General features: G+C 44.0%; 3 protein-coding genes across 6 annotated transcripts in view; 2 read left to right on the forward strand and 1 right to left on the reverse strand.

Annotated features, from left to right (window-relative positions):
• Positions 1–20,787, forward strand: LOC140128094 (intercellular adhesion molecule 5-like). Its single transcript, XM_072149478.1, has 5 exons — positions 1–232; positions 11,024–11,299; positions 15,401–15,634; positions 16,843–17,115; positions 18,391–20,787. The coding sequence occupies exons 1-5, from the start codon at positions 169–171 to the stop codon at positions 18,510–18,512; spliced, it is 969 nt and encodes a 322-aa protein (XP_072005579.1). The 5' UTR covers positions 1–168; the 3' UTR covers positions 18,513–20,787.
• The window catches only part of PDE4A (phosphodiesterase 4A), an 873,456-nt gene that overhangs the window by 340,501 nt on the left and 508,858 nt on the right, over positions 1–24,097 (forward strand). The window lies entirely within an intron of this gene.
• ZGLP1 (zinc finger GATA like protein 1) overlaps positions 18,967–24,097 on the reverse strand; it is a 15,617-nt gene continuing 10,486 nt past the window's right edge. For both annotated transcript variants that reach the window (XM_072149477.1, XM_072149476.1), the window contains exons 5-6: positions 20,845–20,962; positions 18,967–19,026 (exon numbers count right to left, since the gene is read on the reverse strand). In XM_072149477.1, the coding sequence (XP_072005578.1) occupies positions 20,851–20,962 (112 nt within the window). In that variant the 3' untranslated portion in view covers positions 18,967–19,026; positions 20,845–20,850. The remainder of the gene's footprint in view (positions 19,027–20,844; positions 20,963–24,097) is intronic.

The following is a 24,097-nucleotide window of genomic DNA, read 5'->3' on the forward strand; positions in this document are numbered from 1 at the left end:
CATCATAACACGTGTCATAATAAGGCTCTTTGAAGAGTCTTTTCTAGCAGTATAGCCTCTAGTCTGCAGCACTGGAGTCTCCGAGAAGCTGATCCTCCTGGTCCTCCTCTGACATCTGTCCATCTACAGCCACCACCTTCCAGCAGGACCCTCTGACATCTCCTCACTATGGAGGTCTCCTTTGTGTGGTCTCTGTTCTTCATCACCTTCCTCCGAGTCTTCAGAGTACATGGTAAGCTCTATCCCAGCACACACAACCCATATGGTACAGGTAAGTACTTAGCTATGCTCTTCTAGGCTGGATTTGGGGTCTCTGAGGTCCCACCCTGGAGCTATATTCCAGTTTTGATCTTTTTAGTCTCTTTGTTGCGGTGGATTTTTAATATCGTTGCCGTTTCTTTAGCACAACTCTATATATAACTGTAAGAAGGAAGGTCGTCACTTTTATGTGGTGGAAAAATGGAGTTTTATGGAGTTTTTCCGAAAATAACGATTTTGGCGGAGAGCCATTGAGAAGCCTCACTGGTTCAGGGCTGGTTCCACTTAGTGCAAACTATAGGCAGATACTTAGGACTCATCTAGAGCCCTGGACATTGTCATCTTGAAGGCATCTTGAAGGGTCGTGCTCATGGGAAAATGTCTTGATTTATTTGCATTTCTTCTAATATAAAATCAAAAGGACTAATTTATGTCTGACTGATACCTTGGGGTCACCACAGTAAATTTTTTAAGGACCCATCTTCATCTGCATGGATAATCATGGCTTTGATGTATTGTCTTCTGCTGCTCAGCCAGCCAGGGCCATGACAGGACCTCTCATGGTGTAACTACTAGGGCAGGAGCTGTCATGGAGCCCATCACCTCGGGGGACGTTTCCAGTGAAGGTGCGGTTAGTGATAACAATGGGCGATGGTATATGGGTGCGGAGAATGGAATGTGACCCCCAAGTTAAGGTCTTCTGTGGCCACCTCTGCTGTGTGCATCATAACCCGACTGCAGCATTACTTTACCATTGTCCACTTTACCATGGCATTGTGTGGATTAGGACAAAAAATTGAGACATCACTGTGTGCAATAAAGTAACATCTACTGCCAGAGCAATTTGTTAATGCTTAATTTAAAATGTCACCTTGTGTCTTACTGCTTGATATTACAATATTATCCCTGTACTGTGACATCACTGTGTGTATTATCCCTGTGCTGTGACATCACTGTGTGTATTATCTCTGTACTGTGACATCACTGTTTGTATTATCTCTGTACTGTGACATCATTGTGAGTATTATCTCTGTTCTGTGACATCACTGCGTGTATTATCTCTGTACTGTGACATCACTGTGTGTATTATCTCTGTACTGTGACATCACTGTGTGTATTATTCCTGTACTGTGACATCACTGTGTGTATTATCCCTGTACTGTGACATCACTGTGTGTATTATCCCTGTACTGTGACATCACTGTGTGTATTATCCCTGTACTGTGACATAACTGTGTGTATTATCTCTGTACTGTGACATCACTGTATGTATTATCTCTGTACTGTGACATCACTGTGTGTATTATCCCTGTACTGTGACATCACTGTGTGTATTATATCTGTACTGTGACATCACTGTGTGTATTATCCCTGTACTGGGACATCACTGTGTGTATTATCCCTGTACTGTGACATCACTGTGTGTATTATCCTGTACTGTGACATCACTGTGTGTATTATCCCTGTACTGTGACATCACTGTGTGTATTATCCCTGTACTGTGACATCAATGTGTATATTATCCCTGTACTGGGACATCACTGTGTGTATTATCCCTGTACTGTGACATCACTGTGTGTATTATCTCTGTACTGTGACATCACTGTGTGTATTATCCCTGTACTGTAACATCACTGTGTGTATCATTCCTGTACTGTGACATCACTGTGTGTATTATCCCTGTACTGTGACATCACTGTGTGTATTATCCCTGTACTGTGACATCACTGTGTGTATTATCCCTGTACTGTGACATAACTGTGTGTATTATCCTTTTACTGTGATATTTGGAACACAACTGGTTGTAAGTTTCCCCAGCAAACATTGTATAATAATAATAGTAATAATAAGTAGATACAAGAGCATCAAAACCTACAATGTAAATCCCTATGAGTGATACACATAGACTGGGATCCAGTTCTCCCTGATAAGGTGAGACATGAATATTACAGACAAGAGTTATCACTTTGTGTATGGCAGCGGTGCTGGCAATGATGTCCTATGGGGAGTGATGAGAATGGAGTGAATGCTGCACCATACTCCCGCTGTGACATCACTGTGTCGATATAGTTTTAGTTATCTCACAGAGCATTCTCTAGACTTAATACAGTTTAGTTATCTCACAGAGAATTGTCTAAACTGGTTATAGTTATCTCACAGAGCATCGTCTAGACTGGTTATAGTTATCTCACAGAGCATTGTCTAGACTGAATACAGTTTAGTTATCTCACAGAGAATTGTCTAAACTGGTTATAGTTATCTCACAGAGCATTGTCTAGACTGGTTATAGTTATCTCACAGAGCATTGTCTAGACTGAATACAGTTTAGTTATCCCACAGAGCATTGTCTAGACTGGATATGGTTTTAGTTATTTCACAGAGCATTGTCTAGACTGAATACAGTTTAATTATGTCACAGAGCATTGTCTAGACTGGTTAAAGTTATCTCACAGAGCATTGTCTAGACTGGATATGGTTTTAGTTATCTCACAGAGCATTGTCTAGACTGGATATAGTTTTAGTTATCTCACAGAGCATTGTCTAGACTGAATACAGTTTAGTTATCCCACAGAGCATTGTCAAGACTGGATATGGTTTTAGTTATCTCACAGAGCATTGTCTAGACTGGTTATAGTTATCTCACAGAGCATTGTCTAGACTGAATACAGTTTTAGTAATCTCGCAGAGCATTCTCTAGACTGAATACAGTTTAGTTATCTCACAGAGAATTGTCTAAACTGGTTATAGTTATCTCACAGAGCATTGTCTAGACTGGTTATAGTTATCTCACAGAGCATTGTCTAGACTGAATACAGTTTAGTTATCCCACAGAGCATTGTCTAGACTGGATATAGTTTTAGTTATCTCACAGAGCATTCTCTAGACTGAATACAGTTTAATTATGTCACAGAGCATTGTCTAGACTGGTTATAGTTATCTCACAGAGCATTGTCTAGACTGGATATGGTTTTAGTTATCTCACAGAGCATTGTCTAGACTGGTTATAGTTATCTCACAGAGCATTGTCTAGACTGGATATAGTTTTAGTTATCTCACAGAGCATTTTCTGGACTGAATACAGTTTAGTTATCTCACAGAGAATTGTCTAGACTGGTTATAGTTATCTCACAGAGCATTGTCTAGACTGAATACAGTTTAGTTATCCCACAGAGCATTGTCTAGACTGGATATGGTTTTAGTTATCTCACAGAGCATTGTCTAGACTGGTTTTAGTTATCTCGCAGAGCATTGTCTAGACTGGATATGGTTTTAGTTATCTCACAGAGCATTGTCTAGACTGGATATAGTTTTAGTTATCTCACAGAGCATTCTCTAGACTGAATACAGTTTAGTTATCCCACAGAGCATTGTCTAGACTGGATATGGTTTTAGTTATCTCACAGAGCATTGTCTAGACTGGTTATAGTTATCTCACAGAGCATTGTCTAGACTGGATATAGTTTTAGTAATCTCGCAGAGCATTCTCTAGACTGAATACAGTTTAGTTATCTCACAGAGAATTGTCTAAACTGGTTATAGTTATCTCACAGAGCATTGTCTAGACTGGTTATAGTTATCTCACAGAGCATTGTCTAGACTGGTTATAGTTATCTCACAGAGCATTGTCTAGACTGAATACAGTTTAGTTATCCCACGGAGCATCGTCTAGACTGGATATAGTTTTAGTTATCTCACAGAGCATTCTCTAGACTGAATACAGTTTAATTATGTCACAGAGCATTGTCTAGACTGGTTATAGTTATCTCACAGAGCATTGTCTAGACTGGATATGGTTTTAGTTATCTCACAGAGCATTGTCTAGACTGGTTATAGTTATCTCACAGAGCATTGTCTAGACTGGATATAGTTTTAGTTATCTCACAGAGCATTTTCTAGACTGAATACAGTTTAGTTATCTCACAGAGAATTGTCTAGACTGGTTATAGTTATCTCACAGAGCATTGTCTAGACTGAATACAGTTTAGTTATCCCACAGAGCATTGTCTAGACTGGATATGGTTTTAGTTATCTCGCAGAGCATTGTCTAGACTGGTTTTAGTTATCTCGCAGAGCATTGTCTAGACTGGATATGGTTTTAGTTATCTCACAGAGCATTCTCTAGACTGGTTATAGTTATCTCACAGAGCATTGTCAAGACTGGATACAATTAAAGGTTTGAGGCCTAAAATAGAAGGGGACTAAAATAAAGATAAAAATTTGGACAAAAAACCCTGATAAAAACCTGCAGATGATACAGGATATACACACACCCATGAGCATACATCTCTCTGTTACATACATAGACACCTACCATCTGACGCGGAGGATTCTTGGTTTCTCTCTTTTATATCTCTGTGTGGAGACCAATGTCCATATAGGGGAAATCACAGGAGAAAGGCTGCGGCTGCCGTCACCTCGTCCTATCTGCTAAACCTCTGCGTGCCTGGGGGAGATTTTGCAGGAGTTTCATAAATACCTTTTTGCTACATTTTGCAGATCATATTGTGCAGGACAGACATTGCTCTCTCTTGTTGTGATTTTAAATTTTGAGCTTTCCCAGAAAAACTTCCACAAAAAGACTACGGCCCCTTTCACACACATGTTGTGGGGACGTATATCTGGGCGCAAAGTTATGTCAAGATATATAGACGTCCCCATAGACAATGGGGCACATTTACTTACCCGGTCCTGACGCGATCCAGCAGCGCGATCTCCGTCGAGGATTCGGGTCTTCCGGCGATTCACTAAGGTCCGTGCGCCCGATGTCCACCAGGTGTCGCTGTTGCGCTGAAGTTCGCTGGAGTTCACCAACCTTTCCTGGGTGCAGGTAAGCGCGTGTCAAGCGATACATTTTTTTTTTTTAAATACAGCAGTTTTTCCGAATCCGTCGGGTTTTCTGACGGCCACGCCCCCCCATTTCCGTCTCATGCATGCCGGCGCAGATGCTCCACAATCCGATCGCGTGCGGTAATTTTCGGGAGACCCGATGAAAAAGAGCGATTCGGGCCCTTAGTAAATGACCCCCAATGAGTACAATGAGCCCACACGTGTGTCACCATACAGTCACATTGGGGCAGATTTACTTACCCGGTCCGTTCGCGATCCAGCGGCGCGTTCTCTGAGCTGGATTCGGGTCCGGCCGGGATTCATCAAAGCAGTTCCTCCGAAGTCCACCAGGTGGCGCTGCTGCGCTGAAGTCCGCTGGAATGCCTCGAAATACACCAGCCTATCCAGGATGAAGGTGAGTGAAATTTTTCGCGACACAAATTTTTTTTAAAATGCGGCGGTTTTTCCGAATCCGTCGGGTTTTCGTTCGGCCACGCCCCTCGATTTCTGTCGCGCGCATGCCGGCGCCGATGCGCCACAATCCGATCGCGTGCGCCAAAAAACCCGGGGCAATTCAGGTACAATCGTCGCAAATCGGAAATATTCGGGTAACACGTCGGGAAAACGCGAATCGGGCCCTTAGTAAATGACCCCCACTCTCTCTCTTTTCCCTGTGTGTACGGACGAGCACATTCGTCCCTATGGAGAGAGGAGGGGTGCACAGTGCTCATCCCCCCTCCTCTCCAGCCGAACGGTCCTGGCCAGGGTGTAGCACACATTCGTTTAAAATTAGCCTAAGGCTACTTGCACACAATCGTCAAAATCGTCAGCGTATTTTTCACAGCCAATGAGGCCAACAATATATTCATTGATGGGACAGAAGCACATGACGGTGAATATCGTCCTAAGTGTCGAAACATTTTTGGCCCATTGCTCACAAGGGATTTGGTTCCCACAAAATCACTACGTACATTTACAGGATTTACTGGATCAAACTTACAAACTCGTCAGAACAAACTTACTCATGAGTAATAGGCTTTAGGCTAATTTTTCCTGTAAAAAAGATGGACCCCATTGGAAGTCCACTGGGTGCCATATATTGTATGAAAGATCCAGTACTTTATGATGGGTTCTTATGAATGGACACATTAAAAAAAAAAGCCATGAAACGATGTCCTACAAGGAAAAGTCTAAGCATATGGTCCATCGAGGTATATGAATACAAAAGAATAAAACTTTATTAATCCTGATGAGAAATTATTTTGTGAATCACTATATCAGGCATTACAGAACAAATAGAATAGGTACACAGTACAGATATTGATCCAAGGGAAGAAATTTACTCCTCCCGTATACAAAAAATAAGGTAAAAAATCTTGGTTCCTTTATTTAACCCATACTGGTACATAGATAAAATCCAATAATACCATAAAAAGTAGGCAAACCGGGCATCTCCAACACTAGAGTCCCAGGAACCCCCATGAATATTCAGGTTTCACCGTTATACCCGCGATCCTCGGTACGGATCATGGGTGCACCGGTACCCTCATCAGTGCCCTGCTGCCGCTGTCCCCACTCCCTCGGGCCTGTACTTACCTCTTCAGGTTCCAGGCTGTGGTCTTCGGCCAGGCCGCACGTCTGTCTTGTCTGGGCGGCTCAGTCCCGTCAGGGCTCACGCACGCCGACTCTTCTGCATTTAAAGGGCCAGTGTCCTCCTAATTGGCACTGGCATTCTCGGCTCTGCTACATAATCCTGCGGCTTCTAGCATCCCCTGCCGGATCTTCAAGTCATTCTACTGAAGTGAAAGCCTCCTGAGCGTTCGCAGACGCCTCTGTGTTACCCGTGTTCCTGTGGTATTCCCGTGGTCCTGTGTTCCTGTGGTGTTCCTGTGCTCCTGTATCCCAGTGGCCTTCCCGTGGTCCTGCCTTCCCTGTGTCCCTACCTTGGCTGCCACTGCAGGCCCAGTCGCACCCGTGGAACGACCTGATGGCTTCCTGCCACAGCAAGACCATCCGGCTTTGCGGCGGGCTCTGGCGAAGACCAGGGTCACTTTGATTCAGGTCCCAGGTTGCGGGTAGTACCATCATCTCCCGCGATGGTCTAGGGAGTCCACAGACTTTAGTCGAAAGAGACTCTCCCACACCCCCATGCGTGACATCAGGTTTACTCTGTTTGGGGGGCTCCAATTCTCATAACAAGAACATACTGACACGTGAGGTTCTGAGCAGCAAGACAATGGGGATCATTTACTAAGGGCCCGATTTGCGTTATCCCGATGTGTTACCCGAATATTTCCAATTTGCGCCGATTTTCCATGAATTACCCCGGGATTTTGGCGCACGTGATCGGATTGTGGCGCATCGGCGCTGGCATGCACGTGACGGAAATCGGGGGGCGTGTCCGAACGAAAACCCGACGGATTCGGAAAAACCGCCGCATTTAAAACAAAAAATTGGTCGCACGGGCCATACTCACATGCACCAGGAAGAGATCAGTGAACTCCGACGCAACTCGGCGGACCTCGGCGCAGCAGCGACACCTGGTGGACATCGGGCGCAGGACCTTCATGAATCGCCGGAAGACCCGAACGCTCGTCCGAGAAGCCGCTGCTGGAACGCGAATGGACCGGGTAAGTAAATGTGCCCCAATGAATTTTGGGATCCAGAACAATGATACACTACATAAGGCACCCAAAACTAAGAGACTAGTATTGAAGGAAGGCTAAAAAATGGATAAAAAGTTTAATCCAACTTGTAAGTGGGACCGTAATGGGGTCTGGTCCCACCCCCACCCCCAGACATGCAGGTGGATTCATAGGAAGATGTGACTGTGTGATGAAAACACCTTGGTGTGAGTCAGATGGGGAGCAGTGGAAATGTACGATCTGAAACAATGAATGGATCACAATCCTGTTATTCCACAGCAACTTAAACAAAAAATCCCGGATATCCATATGCCATGTTCTGGGCACATCTGGCACTGTTATTTAATGACTAATGTTATTCTTCCTAAAATATGACTAATGTAAATGTTATTGTCAATTATTTCTAGTGTCATGGAGACCTCTTTTCTCACATGTACACACCGAAAAGTGGAGTACAGGCAGTACCCCGCGTTACGTACACGATAGGTTCCATAGGTTTGTTCTTAAGTTGAATTTGTATGTAAGTCGAAACTGTATATTTTATAATTGTAGATCCAGACAAACATTTTTTTTTTTTTTGCCCCAGTGACAAAAATTTTTTCTGTATGGGACCAAGGATTACCAATAAAGCTTCATTACAGACACCTTACAGCTGATCATTGCAGCCTGGGACTATAGTAAAGCATTTGGGGGGACATTAATCATAGTCTGTTAGACTGTTTTGAGCGTGTTTTAGCGCAAAAATCTGGCACATCTCGTTAATTAGGCGCATCTATGCACCATTTTCTGGCGCACGGCAAAGTTCGGCACTTAGTGGTTTTGAGTCCCTGCGCCTTATCTGACATAGTGGGGGTCACTTACTAAGGGCCTGATTTGCGTTTTCCCGACGTGTTACCCGAATATTTCCGATTTGCGCCGATTGTACCTGAATTGCCCCAGGATTTTGGCGCACGCGATCGGATTGTGGCGCATCGGCGCCGGCATGCGCGCAACGGAAATCGGGGGGCGTGGCCGAACGAAAAACCGCCGCATTTAAAAAACGAAAATCTGTCGCTGGACTCGCGCTTACCTTCACCTGGTCCAGCTCGGTGTATTCCGGCGCACTGAGATGCTGAGATGGTGGATGGCGGAGGAACTACCTTCATAAATCCCGGCCAGACCCGAATCCAGCGCAGAGAAGGCGCCGCTGGATCGCGAATGGACCGGGTAAGTAAATCTGCCCCAGTGAGTGCGTCCTATACAGATGTTTGCACCGGATCTATCACTATTTTGCGCCTAAAAAAGGCACAAAATAGGTGCAGAAAATGCACCTCCTCTGAGCAGGTGCACTTCCAAAAATCTTCCCTTTTCATTACTAAAAACATACATTTTAGGTTCCCAAATGAAGAATCACCTGTATACAACATGGAAAATACTTCGGAGCAGTTTTATAATGTAAAATTTCCCCAGTAACGACTTCATCATTGTCTATGGCAGTGATGGCGAACCTATGGCACGGGTGCCAGAGGTGGCACTCAGAGCCATTTCTGTGGGCACTCAGACCATTGCCCAGGACAGAATTCAGCAAATAGGACCAAATCCACCATAACTTTCTGCAGTCCCAGGAAGAGCTGCTGCTCTCAGCGCTATTTTAAAGGGACACTTCATTGTCTGTTTGGAACTGCAGGAAAAGTGAGACGGTGCTGAGAGACCCTGCAGAGAAGCTACAATGAGAGTCTGAATTTGTCCTCCTTCTTTCAACTGTATTGGTTGCCTCAGGGGGCCGATACGATTGAAAGATGTGGAAGCAGTAGCAATAAGTTACTGCTTCAAATGCCATGTTGGCACTTCATGGTAAATAAGTGGATTTTGGTTGTAGTTTGGGCACTTTGTCTCCAAAAGGTTCGCCATCACTGGTCTATGGGATCATCTCTGGGAGTGATTATTGTCTTATTGTACAGATCTGAGAATATTATCAGTCTCCATTTACTGTACATTATATATATTTTTTTTTTTTACATCTCTGTAACTTTTAGTCCCTGCAGTTACATCACAATGATAGTTTTTGTGCAGAGATGAAGCCCTGAACGTTCTGTCACATTTTCTCAGTCTCTTTTCATTATTGCTCACAAATGAGATCTAACAATTTGCGCCAAATTTGGCGCTAATTTAGGCGCAAATGAATGGGACATGCGACAATTCCAAAGTGCATTTACTAAGGCAGAACCAGATCCATCATAGATCAGGAGCCAAAAAGAAGAGCAAACCAGGCGCAAAAACAGGCGAACCTGAGACCCCACTATGATTAATGTCCCCCCTAGAGTGCTTCACCAGAGGTCAGAGGGGTCTGTCTGTAACTAGGGGTCGTCTGTAAGTCGGGTGTCCTTAAGTAGTTGGTCGCTTGTAGTATGTGCTATTTTTATGTAGAGACTTGTCCGGAGTAGTATGTGGGTGCTTTATGATGCAGTTACTTGGCTTATTTTGTTAAAAGTTAGACTCTAGTTGGACCCCTGATATATGGGTCCATACGTTGCTGTCCTGCTATAGACTGTAACGATATACAGATTCTGGGATATTATGTATCAAATCTTGTTGCAATATGAATTTTGTAAATAATTATCAGATTTTCACCCTCTATGTGAACAGAACCTTAGCCTGATGTGCAGAACCACCCTCTGCTCCGATACACCGCTGGGTCCAACAAGCCTCTTCTTGTGCATTGTACTTACAACACAGAATGTGTGTATCCAGTCACCTCTGGTATGAATTCCACTAACAAGTCCTGGCAGTGCACTGGGACTGGCAGATGCCTGGTATGATGTGTGGATCTGGGTGTGTACATTTCATTACAGACTGGAGAATTCTGGGGAATATTTAAAGAATTGTGGAATGGAATTTTTTTTTGTTTTTGTTTTTCCAATTCAGTGTACACTTTAAAGTGAATCCATACTTTTTATTACTTGTAGCCTCATTATTCCAATCAATTCCCTTATTTTGTATTGATTAATTGTACTAATACCCTGAATTTTGTTTTTCCTAATCCTGAACTTCAAACCCCTGTCACAGACTTATAAGTGATTAAAGATCACTGTTAGTGTCACCACTAGGGGGAGCTTCGGAGTTTATAGTTATTATAGAGTTCTATCTATAAACAGTCTTCATTGTACTCCAGAGCTCCCTCTAGTGGTTGCTGCAGGAAGCCAGTTTGTTTAAAATGCAGAGAATTTTCAATATTCTGTATCAAACAAGAAGGGATAACACATGAGCAAATGAAGGAATTTTTATTAAAATTTCTCTTTATTCCCTTCCAACAGCTCTGCTTCCAATTCCCATAGTCAGCTTAGAAGACAAGGTAAAAATAAACGAGGAAACAAAGGTGACCTGCATGCTGCCGGCCAGCGATTGTCAATGTCTGGAGGTGGAGTTACGGATCATCACAGAGCAAAAACTCAAAAACTGTATCTCTCACAAGGGAAATCTCCCTAATGTCACCTGCACACTGGAGGTCACCGAAGACATGCACGAGGTGGAGATATCCTGCGAGGCTCACTTCAGGACCAAGAGCAGACCTCAAAAGCTGAATATTCAGAGTAAGTATGTGGCCAAGTCTGCAGGATGCAGTGTGTTCCACGTGGCCCATATCCACCAGCCAATACAAAAATTAGTGGGTGCTTCCCAAGTTATTTTGGTTCCCCCTATTTTATACATTTAAAAAAATTAACACAATTTTGTACAGACATTTATGGCAGTCCCTATAATATCCATGGTGGATAGGGATAAGTTAATTTTGGTGCCCTAGTCAAAATTGTCCCCCTTTCCAAACTACACTGTAAAATCATCTGTAGCACCCCATAGTAATGTAGCCAATCATTCCTCTATACTAACGTAGCACATGACCCCTATAGTCATGTAGCACTGAAAGCATCCTCCTGATATAGCACAAGACCCTCTAGTAATATAGCGCATGACCCACCAAGTAATATGGCGCAGGACCCCCCCTGGTGATATAGCGCAGGACCCCCTTAGTGATATAGCGCTGGTCCGTCCCCTAGTGATATATCATAGAACCCCCCCCCCCTAGTAATATAGCGCAGGACCCCACACCCCCACCTTAGTAATGTAGCACAGGACAGCATAGTAATATAGCACAAGATCCCACTAATAGTATAGCACAGGATTCACTCTCATAAAATAGTGCAGGACACCCCCCAGCAATATAGCATGGGATCCTCCTGAGAATAGCACAATACCCGTGGTCAGTAATACAGCGCAGGATCCCCATAGTTATGTTGAAGAAAATTTTAAAAAAAGTATACTCACCTACCTGTGCTCCCTGCAGCCTCCTCCTTGGCAGACGCTTCTTTATTTCACACAGGACACTGGCAGTGTGATACCCCTGGTGCCAATGTACTCTCTATGGAACAGGCAGCAACAATGATGTTATTGCTCACCGCAGAGGGAACAGGCAGCTTCCTAAAGAAGCAGCGGCAATCAGTGATATGTGCATGATAAAGACGCACATACCATTGATTACTATCAGGAACTGACGGTTGCTATCCTCGCCTCCCTTTGTGTGGACACCAAAGCTAACCACAGACGAAATTAAGCCTTATATTGTTGGGTCGTGGTCACTAATTTTTCAACAAACTTTGCATGAATTATTAGTAAACACATATAAGAATAACAGTGCTTCTTTCTCCACTTGCTTGGCTCTTATCCTTCCCTCGCACCTCCTTATTTACTTTACATCTGAATTCCGTCTTGCTAAAATCAACACAGAATCTGCGGGAATTCAGATTTCATGGATGTCTATTGTGAGGGGAGGAGTCAGTGGGGCAGATTTACTTACCCGGCCCATTCGCGATCCAGCGGCGCGTTCTGTGCGGTGGATTCGGCTCCGGCCGGGATTCACTAAGGCAATTCCTCCGACGTCCACCAGATGTCGCTGCACTGAAGTCCGCCGAGGTTCGCTGTAATGCCCTGAAATTCACCGGCCTATACTTGGTGAAGGTAAGTGCAATTTTCGCGACACATTTTTTTTTTAAATGCGGCGGTTTTTCCGAATCCGTCGGGTTTTCGTTCGGCCATGCCCTCCGATTTCCGACGCGTGCATGCCAGCGCCGATGCGCCACAATCCAGTCACGTGCGCCAAAATCCCGGGGCAATACAGGGAAAATCGGCGCAAATCGGAAATATTCGGGTAACACGTCGGGAAAATGCGAATCGGGCCCTTAGTAAATGACCCCCAGTGAGTCACAAGGTGCAAAGTTTCCTCCCACCAACTAAAAGAGCGCAACAAACCCTCAGACAAGGCTGCAGATAAAACAGTGATATATGGACCTAATTATTTCTTCAAAATAGGAAAAAAGTTTGGAAAAGTGATCTTCTTACCCAACATTTACCTCCTAATAGGAGCATCTCCCGCCCTGTCCCTGTACTACAGGACTTACACCCTACAATGCCAGGCACCGGCCCATGTGTGGGGGAATCTTGGCAGTGAGCGGAGGACATGACTCATACACAACTTGTTTGCAGACAAGTTTCTCATATATGCAGCAGATTTTTTTTCTCTTTTAGAACTTTCTGTTATTTTAGGATTTTTTTTTTCGTTCCCATCCAGCATGGAGAAGGCTTGCTGTCTCCCAAAAAGGCCAGGACTCGCTGTGTCTTCGGCTTTCCCTGTACAGATTTTGCTGAAGTGCTTGGATTGAAGCCAGTAAACATCACTGACAGAATCCATGAGAAAAGATGTGACCATGTAGTATGTGCACGGCTTAGGGCCGCAAAAACGGCAGCTGGGGCAGGTCCTATTCGTGCCCTTTTTTTGCACCGCAGCCATTGAGCTCTTTCCTCCCGGCCCAAACCTGCGGCCTGTTTTTGCACACGTGTTTGTCACTGGAGAGATGTGTAATCAGACCTTTAGGTATGTTGTTAGTAGCAGCAGGACTGTGAAAAATTATTTCATATTCCAAGATTGTAACTTCATCCTGGGCTTCTCTACAGCCCCACTCCTCTGCTCTGAGTAACAGCTGTAGCAATCTCCGGGTAGGAGATTACAGAAGTCGTTCAATGCAGATGGTGGTGCAAATATGGGGGAAGTTCAATGGACAGAGGAAGAGGCGGATTTACCCATAATGCATCCCACACTACTAAGAGAGCAGGGGTCACACGCAGCGGTGGGATGCAAGTCCACCCGAATCAGCTATTAAAATAAAAGTCAGTTCAAGGAATCAGGGAGGAGCAGGTTTAAGATCTGCATCTTCCCTGCCCACCCCATGGGGTGACATTGTCCCATTCGATCACCACTCTCCTAATCCTCTTCCCCATGGATTTTCTTCTCCCTTTAGCAAGTGCCGAAACCTTAAAAGGGTTGTCCCAAATTTAGGTAGTTTTCCTCAATTCACTAAGAATCACAGCTGGAGGACCCTCACCAATCATCCCTATCACCAATCATCCCTATCACCAATCATCACCATCACCAATCATCACCATCACCAATCATCACCATCACCAATCATCACCATCACCAATCATCACCATCACCAATCAATCTCACCACATGGGATTGGCTGGAGAATGGTCAAGCGCAATGCTCAGCAATCTTCAGCATTTTGGGTCCGGCTTTCATGATTGGTTGGGGTTCCAGCTGTTAAAACCCCACTGATTAGGAATTTATCCCCTAACTTGTGGATTCAGGATAACTTCTTACATTGGGACAACCTCTTTAAGTACTAACCAAAGGAAAAGAAATAATAAAGAGGGAAGAGGAGGAATAGCCTTTCGAGGTAACACTGTCACACCAAGGGACTGAGTGTAGCGCTAGGTGTGCCCATAACTTAACATTGCAAAATGTTACATCATTCCCTGCACAGAACACAGCAGTGTGAGGACATATGCAGTAGTGGATTATAGTGTAGGCGGTTTGGGTGGTAGTCCAAGGCCCAAGCCTTCTCGGGTCCCACTTACCTACTGACATTTATATCACTGATGTGGCAGTGGAGGTCTATGCGACCCATTAGACCCCAGGGCACCCTTCTGATTTCTACCTCACTCTGGTTGACCATTGGTCGAAGAATAAAACTAAAAATATTGAATGCCAAAGTATAAAAGCCAATAAACATTATATAAACACAACTAAAAGGGGGTTATCTACCCTATTTGGGGTTTGGAGTTAGGAATCCAAAAAAAGGGACCCCACTATCTTTTACTATAAAAAATGGCTCCTAAGAGCATCCCTTGGTCTGGAGGACTGAACATGTCTCTGCAATATACAAATAGCCCATTGAGGTCGACACAAATTGGGAATGGATCCTGGGGTAAAAATGCAGACCTTAACCCTTCACCAATGTTCAAAGTGTGCAATATAAAGAGGTCATGTGGAATTCTCCTATCTCCAATGTTGGACTGGAGTCCAAACCCAATACTAGACCTCAGAGGTCCTTCAGGAGGATAACCCACTTTGGAGGCTAGTAGGATCTATTTAACAAAGTTGGATAAAGAGTTGGACCCTCAGAAAAAAACTTTTTACCTGGTAGGCAATCTGACTCTCTCCTATGATTAGCTGGGCTGTAGACCTGAAGCTCGATGGTGCCATCACCTCCCCTGCACCTCTTGTAGCAATACCATTAGCCAACAAAAATACCGATATCTCAAATTTCACAACCCGTTCTAACTCTTCTTCTCTCTTTCAGCTGAACCCGAGTTTACAGACTGTCCCGATAAGCTGGTTTGGATAGAGGGACAAGAAAACAGCTTCCACTGCAAAGCCAAAGGCTACCCCCCACCCACCGTGTCCTGTGTGAAGGACAGCACCGTGTACATGGAAGGGGAGAAATTCACAACATTCAAAAACATGTCCGGAGACTACAACTGCAGAGCTGTCAACTTCGATGTGGTGTCAAAGACAATTACAGTGTCTGTGCAGTGTAAGTACCCTCAGGAAGGAGACGGGTGAGAGGTGGCACCATCTGCAGGCTAACATCTTCAGGACCCACAGACTCCTACATCAACATACACTTCCTGTGAAGACAATTACCCCATAACAAAAATGTATTATTAATGGGTACCGCTTTCTTTGGAGAGCAACTAAAGCAGAAACAGTAGGATTTGTACTGCCCAATAGCCGCTGGGTCCTAGCCATAGTAGTACATGGCTTAGATTTCACGAAGGCCGGTGCTGGAGCAAATCATTTGCCAGTGTCCCTACACTAGTGTTCAAGTCATAGTCTGACCCCTGCATGTAGGGAATTTTCTTTGTCCTTGCCTCTGCCCAAACAATAGTTTACAAAATTTTGCCTTGACCTTTGCCTACTCTCTGTCTATATCCTTACCTCTTACTACGGCGTTAAGTACCGTGCTTCTTCATCTATCTAGATCATACATCACTGAACGGAAACTAATTTTAAGGTAGCAACCTGGTGGTACCCTGCTGCAGAATCCAGATCCCTATGCACTTTATAAGGGGAAAAATCTAGTAAACTTCTTGGAATTTGGATGCATCAATGTAATGGCATGGTGTTCCGTTCCCATTGCAGTACAGGTTTTGCACCAGGACCCCAAAACAAAAAACTTGGCATAATTGTTTTGCACAATAAGTCAATACATTGTGGTTTACTCCAAAAGTTACAATACAGCTCTTTTGACTCAAACCAAAAATGTGGTCTACGTTGTATGCAAATATTTTTCCAAGGTGTTAAATGGAAAACATTGCCTCCTCTTGCTACCTTGAAAGGCAGCCCCCTTAACACCAAGTATGACCTAAAAGAAGTCTAAAATCATGGTGTTGGATTAAGCCAAACCAGTATCTCTATTCCAGGAGGAACAGACTCACAACCGTAGACAGCACTGTTTCGACCTGGTTGGGTCTCCTCAGCACAGTGTAGGGAACTGGTTTGTCTGAATGAGAGTCTATTGACTAGGGTGAGAAGGTAAGAGCTACAAAGTCATTCTAGTAAAGGGGGGGGGTTATTTTTAGACTTTCTAACATTTAATAAACAAAAATTCTCACATATAATTGTAACCCGTAAGGGACAACCCAAAGCCACCAGAGATTCCTCAGAAAACCTCTCGGCTGACATCAAAGGTCATTCCTCCTCAACTTTAACATGATTATGTTTTATGTTTCTTACATGCAGATGAGCCGGTGATATCCCCCATCATAGTTCACCCTTCAGACTCCGTAATGGAAGGGGACAATGTGACACTGGTGTGTGAAGCAGACGCTGTGCCCCCTGCAACCTATAGTTGGCACACCCCCTCGCTCCAAGTTCAATATGACCATGATAACCGCACCATTCACATTAAGGATGTGAAGAAAGCGCATGAAGGATTTTACATCTGCATCGCACAGAACCAACATGGAATCCAGATGCGAAAGCAGAAAATTACTGTAACTGAACCAGAGATCGGTAAGTGTCTATGGGGAAGATAGACCTGGACAAATATTCATAAAGTCAATATAGCTTGGGGTGGGGTGAGGGGGGTCCCTTATCCAACCATGTGGCTTGCTGTAGATTGACCACCACCAGGGGGGGATTAAGACTGCCTGGGGTGTATGAATATTATAGCCCCTACAAGTCTGGTACTAGAATTGGACCTGCTGCCTTCAAATCTGTAGTTTCATGGCCTTCAAAGGTCTTGAAATGGCTCATGTAGCCGTCTATTTAGAGCAGGAACAAGGATTTCATAAGCGAATATAAAATTTGGTGGGTTGTTTAGGTGGCTACCCAAATGCCTTATATAATAATCCACTACTGACTAGGACATACCCTTAGCTTTATGTACTAGTGGTCACAGGATGTCCTAGGAGCTGTGTAATAGACTGCCTCTTCACGCTAACCCAAACCCCAATTTTGACAAACCTTAAACAACATTCGGCCCGATATATTTTATAGGCAGCTCAAAGAGATCTGTGGATGGGTCCATGGGGTGGAAACATATTGGGGCACATTTACTAAGGGTCCGTACGGTGCATTTTCATGGGGTTTCCAGATGATTTCTGTTTTTCGCCACATCGCGCCGGGAATTGTATTGCACGCACTCGGATTTTGGTGCATCGGCGCCGTCTTCCACGCGACAGAAATTGGGGGGTGGGCTGTCGAACAACCCAAAAGGATTCAGACGACGCGCAAGATTTAACATTTAGAATTGTGTCGCAAGGCACGCACTTACAAGCACCGGGAAGAAGCAGGTGAACTCCGGCGGACCTCGGCGCAGAAGCGACGGATGCAGGAACTCGAGCACACGATCATGAATCGCGCCAGACTTCATCCTCGTCGGACCGTCCGAAATTGGGGATCGCGACTAGACGAGGTAAGTAAATCTGCCCCATTATTTGGTTTGTACACAATAAACCAAATTGTGGACAGACTAAGGACAGTCCATCGTAGAAGTTGGCCATGTGAGAAATTTTCTCCGATTGCTGGAGGAGAGAACGTTCTTGGTTAGGAAAAAAAAACCAATGAACCTAGGAACCAAGAACATTGTACATTACGTTATGAGCAGCACGAACGACTCTACCTCCAAGATTTGTATGGCCAAATCCACCGAATGATCACGTACCGGGCGATCATTCGATCATGAGTAATGTGTATAACCTCCCCTCGAAAGATGGAAGGCAAAGCAAATCCAGACTGACTTTTTCTACTCCCTATGCAAATCCTAACATTGTTTTTATGTTGCAGTTCCAGAGATTGATATCAGCAAACTATCCAGCGAAACCGGCAACGGTGCCGAGAAGATGGGAGCGGCGTACGGTGGACTATTAGCGCTGCTCTTATACTCAAGCTTCCACTATTTGTTTTAATCCCTTGGTTTAACATACAAAGCAATGTGCACCGTTGCACTTTCTACATAGACGGAGCGGAATTAAACATTCCTTTAAAATATTTTGCCAGGATTTTTTTTAATTTTTTTTTGTAAATGATTTTTTAAGGATTTTTCATGAATCGATCAGGCGTATAGTTATTAAAAAAAAAACCTCCAATAACCAATATTAAGGTTTTACCGAGAAATTAGAAAGGGCGCCACCCTTATCCTTAGGCCACACCTGGTAATGCAGCTCAGACCCGTTTCAGCACTAGGATGAAACTGCAGTGCTGTTACTGTAAAAAAAAAAAATTGGAAGGTTTAAAAAGAATTTCTCATCAACCCAGAAGAAGAAGGATTTATAACAATATAAATTAACTTTATTAATAGAATTAACATGACATGAAAACATTTCATTTGCTTTTTTTTTTTCATGTGGTTTTTCCGCCCGATTTCATATTTGAAACAGCAGCAGCAGCAGCAGCGAGGGACCACAAAGCAGTAATGGGAGCCTGAGATAGAAAGAGAAATATCAGATTACATAGGCTGAATGTGGGAGAGGATATAGAAGAATACTGAGCATGTGCAAGTGTTTAAGGATGACCTACAGCAGGGGCGTAATTTGGAGAGGCGGGGCCTCATAGCAGACTTCTGAATGGGGCCTTCCCCCCCCCCCCCTTTAAAAATATACATAATTGTATACACATGTAAGTTACAATCGCACACATATAGAGCATATACACACACATACAGGGCCATATATACATGTACAGAATATATACACACAGTGTATACACATATAGCATATACACATCACATCACAGATACAACATATATACATCACATATATGTTATATAATATATTTTGCTGTATAATGTGCAGCATCGTATGTATATAGTGGTGCACATCCTCCATTCTTTAGAGTGTCAGGTCCGATGACGGGGCCCCCTGACACTGCGGGCCCTGTAGCAGCTGCTATGGCTGCTTCCACTGTAGTTATGCCCCTGCATATAGCAAATACACACATACATACATACATACATACAATACCACATACAAACATACAGCATACACACACATATACAGTATAGAAGCCCCAATAAACACCCAATACTCCAGTAACCAGGTCCCTTGACACTGCAGGCTCCATATCAGCTGCTATGGTTGTAGTTATGCCCCTGCATACAGTAAATACACACATATATACATACATACAATACCACAATCATACAGCATATACATACACACAGTATATAGACATCCCAGATTCCGGGGCCCACTGATACTGCGGGCCCGTAGCAGGTGCTATGGCTGCTACCACTGTACTTACGCCCATGCATATAGTAAATAAACACATACATACAATACCACAGACAAACATACAGCATATACACACACATACAGTATATAGACACCCCAATACACACCCAATACTCTAGAAGTCAGGCGCTCTGACACTGCGGGCCCCGTAGCAGCTGCTATGGTTGCTACCCCTGTAGTTACGGCACTCACAGCTAGTTTCTTCCTATAATAGTTGTGGCTTTCTCTGGGTTTGGTGCAATTGCATTTTTTGTTTCTTTAACCCTTATCATTCCCAAAAATATAACCATTCTCTAACTTACCATTAGTTTCAACCTCCAGTAGGTTACGGGGGCTCTCAACTGTCAGATAGAGGGGTCTTAGATTAGAAAAGACCACCCACCCAGAACTTAGGAACAGGGAGTTTCTGAAGTAGGCCACTAGTTTTTATTAAAACTAATAAAATAGAAGATCTATGAAAATATTTTCCATACCAAACAAAGCATTAATTTGCAATCTCATAGGTCAAGGATAGAGATTAGGGGACCCGATGGTTGGGTTTGGCCACCTGACCCAGACATATCCAGCAAATTGGTGCCCCTGCAAACTAGCCTTGGATATGATTGGCCGGTGGGACATCCCCTGGCCAATCATAGCTATGTTTTGTTTCTATGGGCGTCAATGTGATAGACTGGCCAATCCGGCAATATGTTGGGGTCAGAGGGCCAAACCCAAAACGGCAAACTCAAACAAGACCGTCGAGTCCGCTCTAGTGATGGGTGCTCATGAGATTTCATGCTGTATGACTGTATGGTTTTAGTCAATGTCGGCCCTACACCAGACCTTAACACCGTCTCCATAGGTGACTATAAGCATTGCTATACAGGAGACTGCCTTGCCATATTGCACAGACTTGTTTTCAGCTTGTCCAATCAGATAAAATGTCTAATAAAGGATACAATTTATCAAACAATCATTGAATACATGTTTCTATTACCCATGCCCCAGTGTTTACGCTGCATAAAGTTACCTGATTTCAAAAGGGGGCTCTGAACATCCCACCACATGCGCAGTATCGGGAGCACGATTTCCCATCTTTCTTTGGGATGTTCCAGCATTGGCCACATCTCAAGCCGTATTTCTTGTACCTGGAATAAGGGATGAATAAGTGTACAGCATGAATGGAGGGCATTGACTGACTCTTACACATAGCGGATAGGACGTAATCACTTACCCAATATTGGCGACACAGATATAAAAGTTACAATCCTCGCTTTGTCAATAGTCAAAAGCAGGATACAAAGAGACTATTAACCGGATACAAACCGGTTCGTCAACACAGACGAAAGGCCAGCCTAAATAAATATATAGATCGGTTTCCAATACCCCCAAGGCAGTGTAGGTGGCCGAATGTTGATGGCACCATGCCTGGTACCTTCTGTAATATTACACAACAATTAATGTCATTATAAACTGCCTAAATACAACCCCCATACACTGCGGTGACCAGATACCAATGCATTAATGACCCCTCCATTTAGATCCAAGTCAGTCTTTGAGTGGAGGATCCAGAAGAAGATAAGACCAGCTTCTTGGGAAATGGAGGATGTGTCCCATCTGTGGTTTCAGGACCATTGTAGGACCTTAAAAGGTCCAGAAATGGCTCTTGTGTACTGAGAGCAGGAACAGATATAAGAGGATTTCATGGGTGAAAGGTCTTTCAAAGTATAAAATTTGGTGGGTGGTTTTGGTGGCCATGGACCCCCTTGAAGGCTTGGGTCCCAGACTACTGCCTACATTTTAATCCACTACTGGGAGGATCAGATGGTGCTGTGACTTCCTGCTGCGCTAGAGGCAGATAATGAAACGGCTCTGAGTGACATTTAAGAGTTTACAAAATCAAAGTCAACAACCCAATGACTTATGACACATCCACTAAGAAAAGGAACAGTGGGCCCAGTAACTTCTCCGGGGGAAGAAGTGAAACTAGTGATGGGGAATATAAATTTTCTCATAAAGATAAATTCAGTGTATTTATATCTAGAATTGTTCCATCAGACAGGATGGGTAAAAAAAAAATTGAAAAAAAAAGATTAAAAATCCTAAACTGGGCTCCTGACAACCAAAAACACATACAGCCGTTACTACAAACAATCTTTTACAGAAGGATCCAGACTTCAGTACAAGGCATTTTGGCAGGAGCGAGCCTGCGGGGCAGCGTCTCATCTGGGAATATGCCAAGAATTCAGAGACCTAAGAGAACAGTAACTTACAAGTGATTGTGCGGTATCATGGGATAGCAGGAAAATGTGCAAAATCTAACAGGATAATGAATTATATAACAAGACTACAACCCCCAGCATGCCCTGTGACACAGGCTGGAGACAATTGGCTGCCCGTTGTTGAGGAGTAGAAATGAGTGGACCTGCACTTTAAGTATGGGTCTCGGGATGCAGCCAATCCAGCAAATTTACGCCCAGAATCAATCTTGTTTACAGATACTCTGTTGATTAAGTACATTGTATCGATTAGGTTATTAGTAGAGATGAACGAACTCGGTGACATGGACATACGGCCCTATTGGCGGCTGAAAAGCCAATCCAGCAAATGGACACCCCTAACAACTAGCCCTGGACAATCACAAGCATGGCTAGTCGTAAGGGGCGTCCATTTGCCGGATTGGCTGTTCTGCCGCTAATCCGGTAATATGTCCGGGTCAGGCGGCCGAACCCAAACATTGGGTCCGCTTATCTCTAGTTAGTGAAAAGAAATGGACAGGGGACATAAAACCCTTTAAAAGGTTTGGAGTTATGGTTTGGAGTTCCAGAAGGGTTTATTTAGACTCAAAATTTTCAGGGATACAGCTGGGTAGAATTAAAATGACAATAAAAACTGAATGGGGGGGGAGGGGTTTTTGAAGATATTTTTTATTTTACATGGAAAACATATAAAAGGGTTTTTCCATAATTTCTGGATAGGCATCGGGAAGTGAAATAAGTGCCGTCATTGGGGTCCCCTGCGGCCAATTAGCCGTACTGGCTCCCATGGGCTACCGGCAGGGACTTACAGCTTAGCCATGAGTCTTAATGGACTAATAGCAATGATGACTAGGAGACTAGGAACAGTTCAGATCTTCCCAGGAGCAGCTAAAATTAGTGTGAGGGCGCAGCAACGACTCATCCAGAATCTTAAGAATGTTCTCTGGATCAACATAAATATTTGGATGTCAATATATAAAGAATCTAGTAGTAGGAGAGTGAGGGCAGTTTTGTAACTGGAAGTTTGACCATAGAAAAGAAGTGGTGACATCAGTATCGGACCAGCCCAACATAGTACCAGAGGATCCTCAGGTGGGCCCAGGCTCTAACCTAATACTGGACTCCATGGATAAAGCAGAAGACAACCTAATTTGGAGGCTGATGTAGGGTGGGCCATCGAAACCTTATATCTGGTGGTCCCATGTTAACCCAATCCAACGCTGACTGACCTCCTAGGCTCCCAATTTGCTATCATGAGGCAATGGCCCCTAACCGGGAGACCTACCGGACCCTGTGGACACTCAGGACACTGTGATGGGTGCAGGTCTAGGTATAAATAGTCAATAGTGTCCCAGATATCTCAGTAGTGGAAGATGCTGAAGTAACTATATCCCACCATATCATTGGAATGAAGTCTAATAATTTTCCAATGATTCTTGATTTTCATCATGTATCAGTAACAGAGAGAGTGAAGCCTCAGCACGTTCTCACAAAGTCATGGGAGAATCAGGCTGCACCCCCCAGGTTAGAATACACCTCTACAGAGGCAAATCGGTTCCCCCAAGGCTCTACATTTATGGAGCAGCAGAGTTGGGGATTTCGGTAGATAACACTATACACATGAAGAGGTGACTGGGATCCAGCATCGGGCATGTGTTTTGGAGATGTTTTGGTATCCGATATTTCATCTCAAATCCAGTGGAAAAAGTTAGTTGCACGTGCTAAGTGGGAATTCCCGTGCAACGCCGAGGAATGTGGGAAGATTTCCAGCTCCATGTGGAAAGACTGAGTGGGCAGGAGTCGCATGAGAAATATATTTCTGTAGATCTCTGCTGAGGCTTCAACAAGTCATAAATATAAAAAAGATAAAAAATAAAAAAAGGTTGGGGTGAGGTGGGCCGTCCCGAGCCAAAACCTCTCCCTTTGTAGATGAAATGTAGCAAAGACTTATTTAGAAGAGAAGTGAATTGTGAAGACGACCGACCACCCAGCCAGGAAATTACAGCTTCCACCTCCCATGGACAT

The sequence above is a fragment of the Engystomops pustulosus genome, chromosome 4 (assembly GCF_040894005.1).
Source record: "Engystomops pustulosus chromosome 4, aEngPut4.maternal, whole genome shotgun sequence".
Taxonomy (NCBI): domain Eukaryota; kingdom Metazoa; phylum Chordata; class Amphibia; order Anura; family Leptodactylidae; genus Engystomops; species Engystomops pustulosus.

Bases quoted from the DNA above. Each gene is read 5' to 3' on its own strand.
- LOC140128094 (XM_072149478.1), top strand. From the start codon at position 169: ATGGAGGTCTCCTTTGTGTGGTCTCTGTTCTTCATCACCTTCCTCCGA. The intron at 11,300-15,400 runs GTAAGTATGTGG...TCTCTCTTTCAG, and splicing joins TCAAAAGCTGAATATTCAGA to CTGAACCCGAGTTTACAGAC. The intron at 17,116-18,390 runs GTAAGTGTCTAT...TTTATGTTGCAG, and splicing joins TGTAACTGAACCAGAGATCG to TTCCAGAGATTGATATCAGC.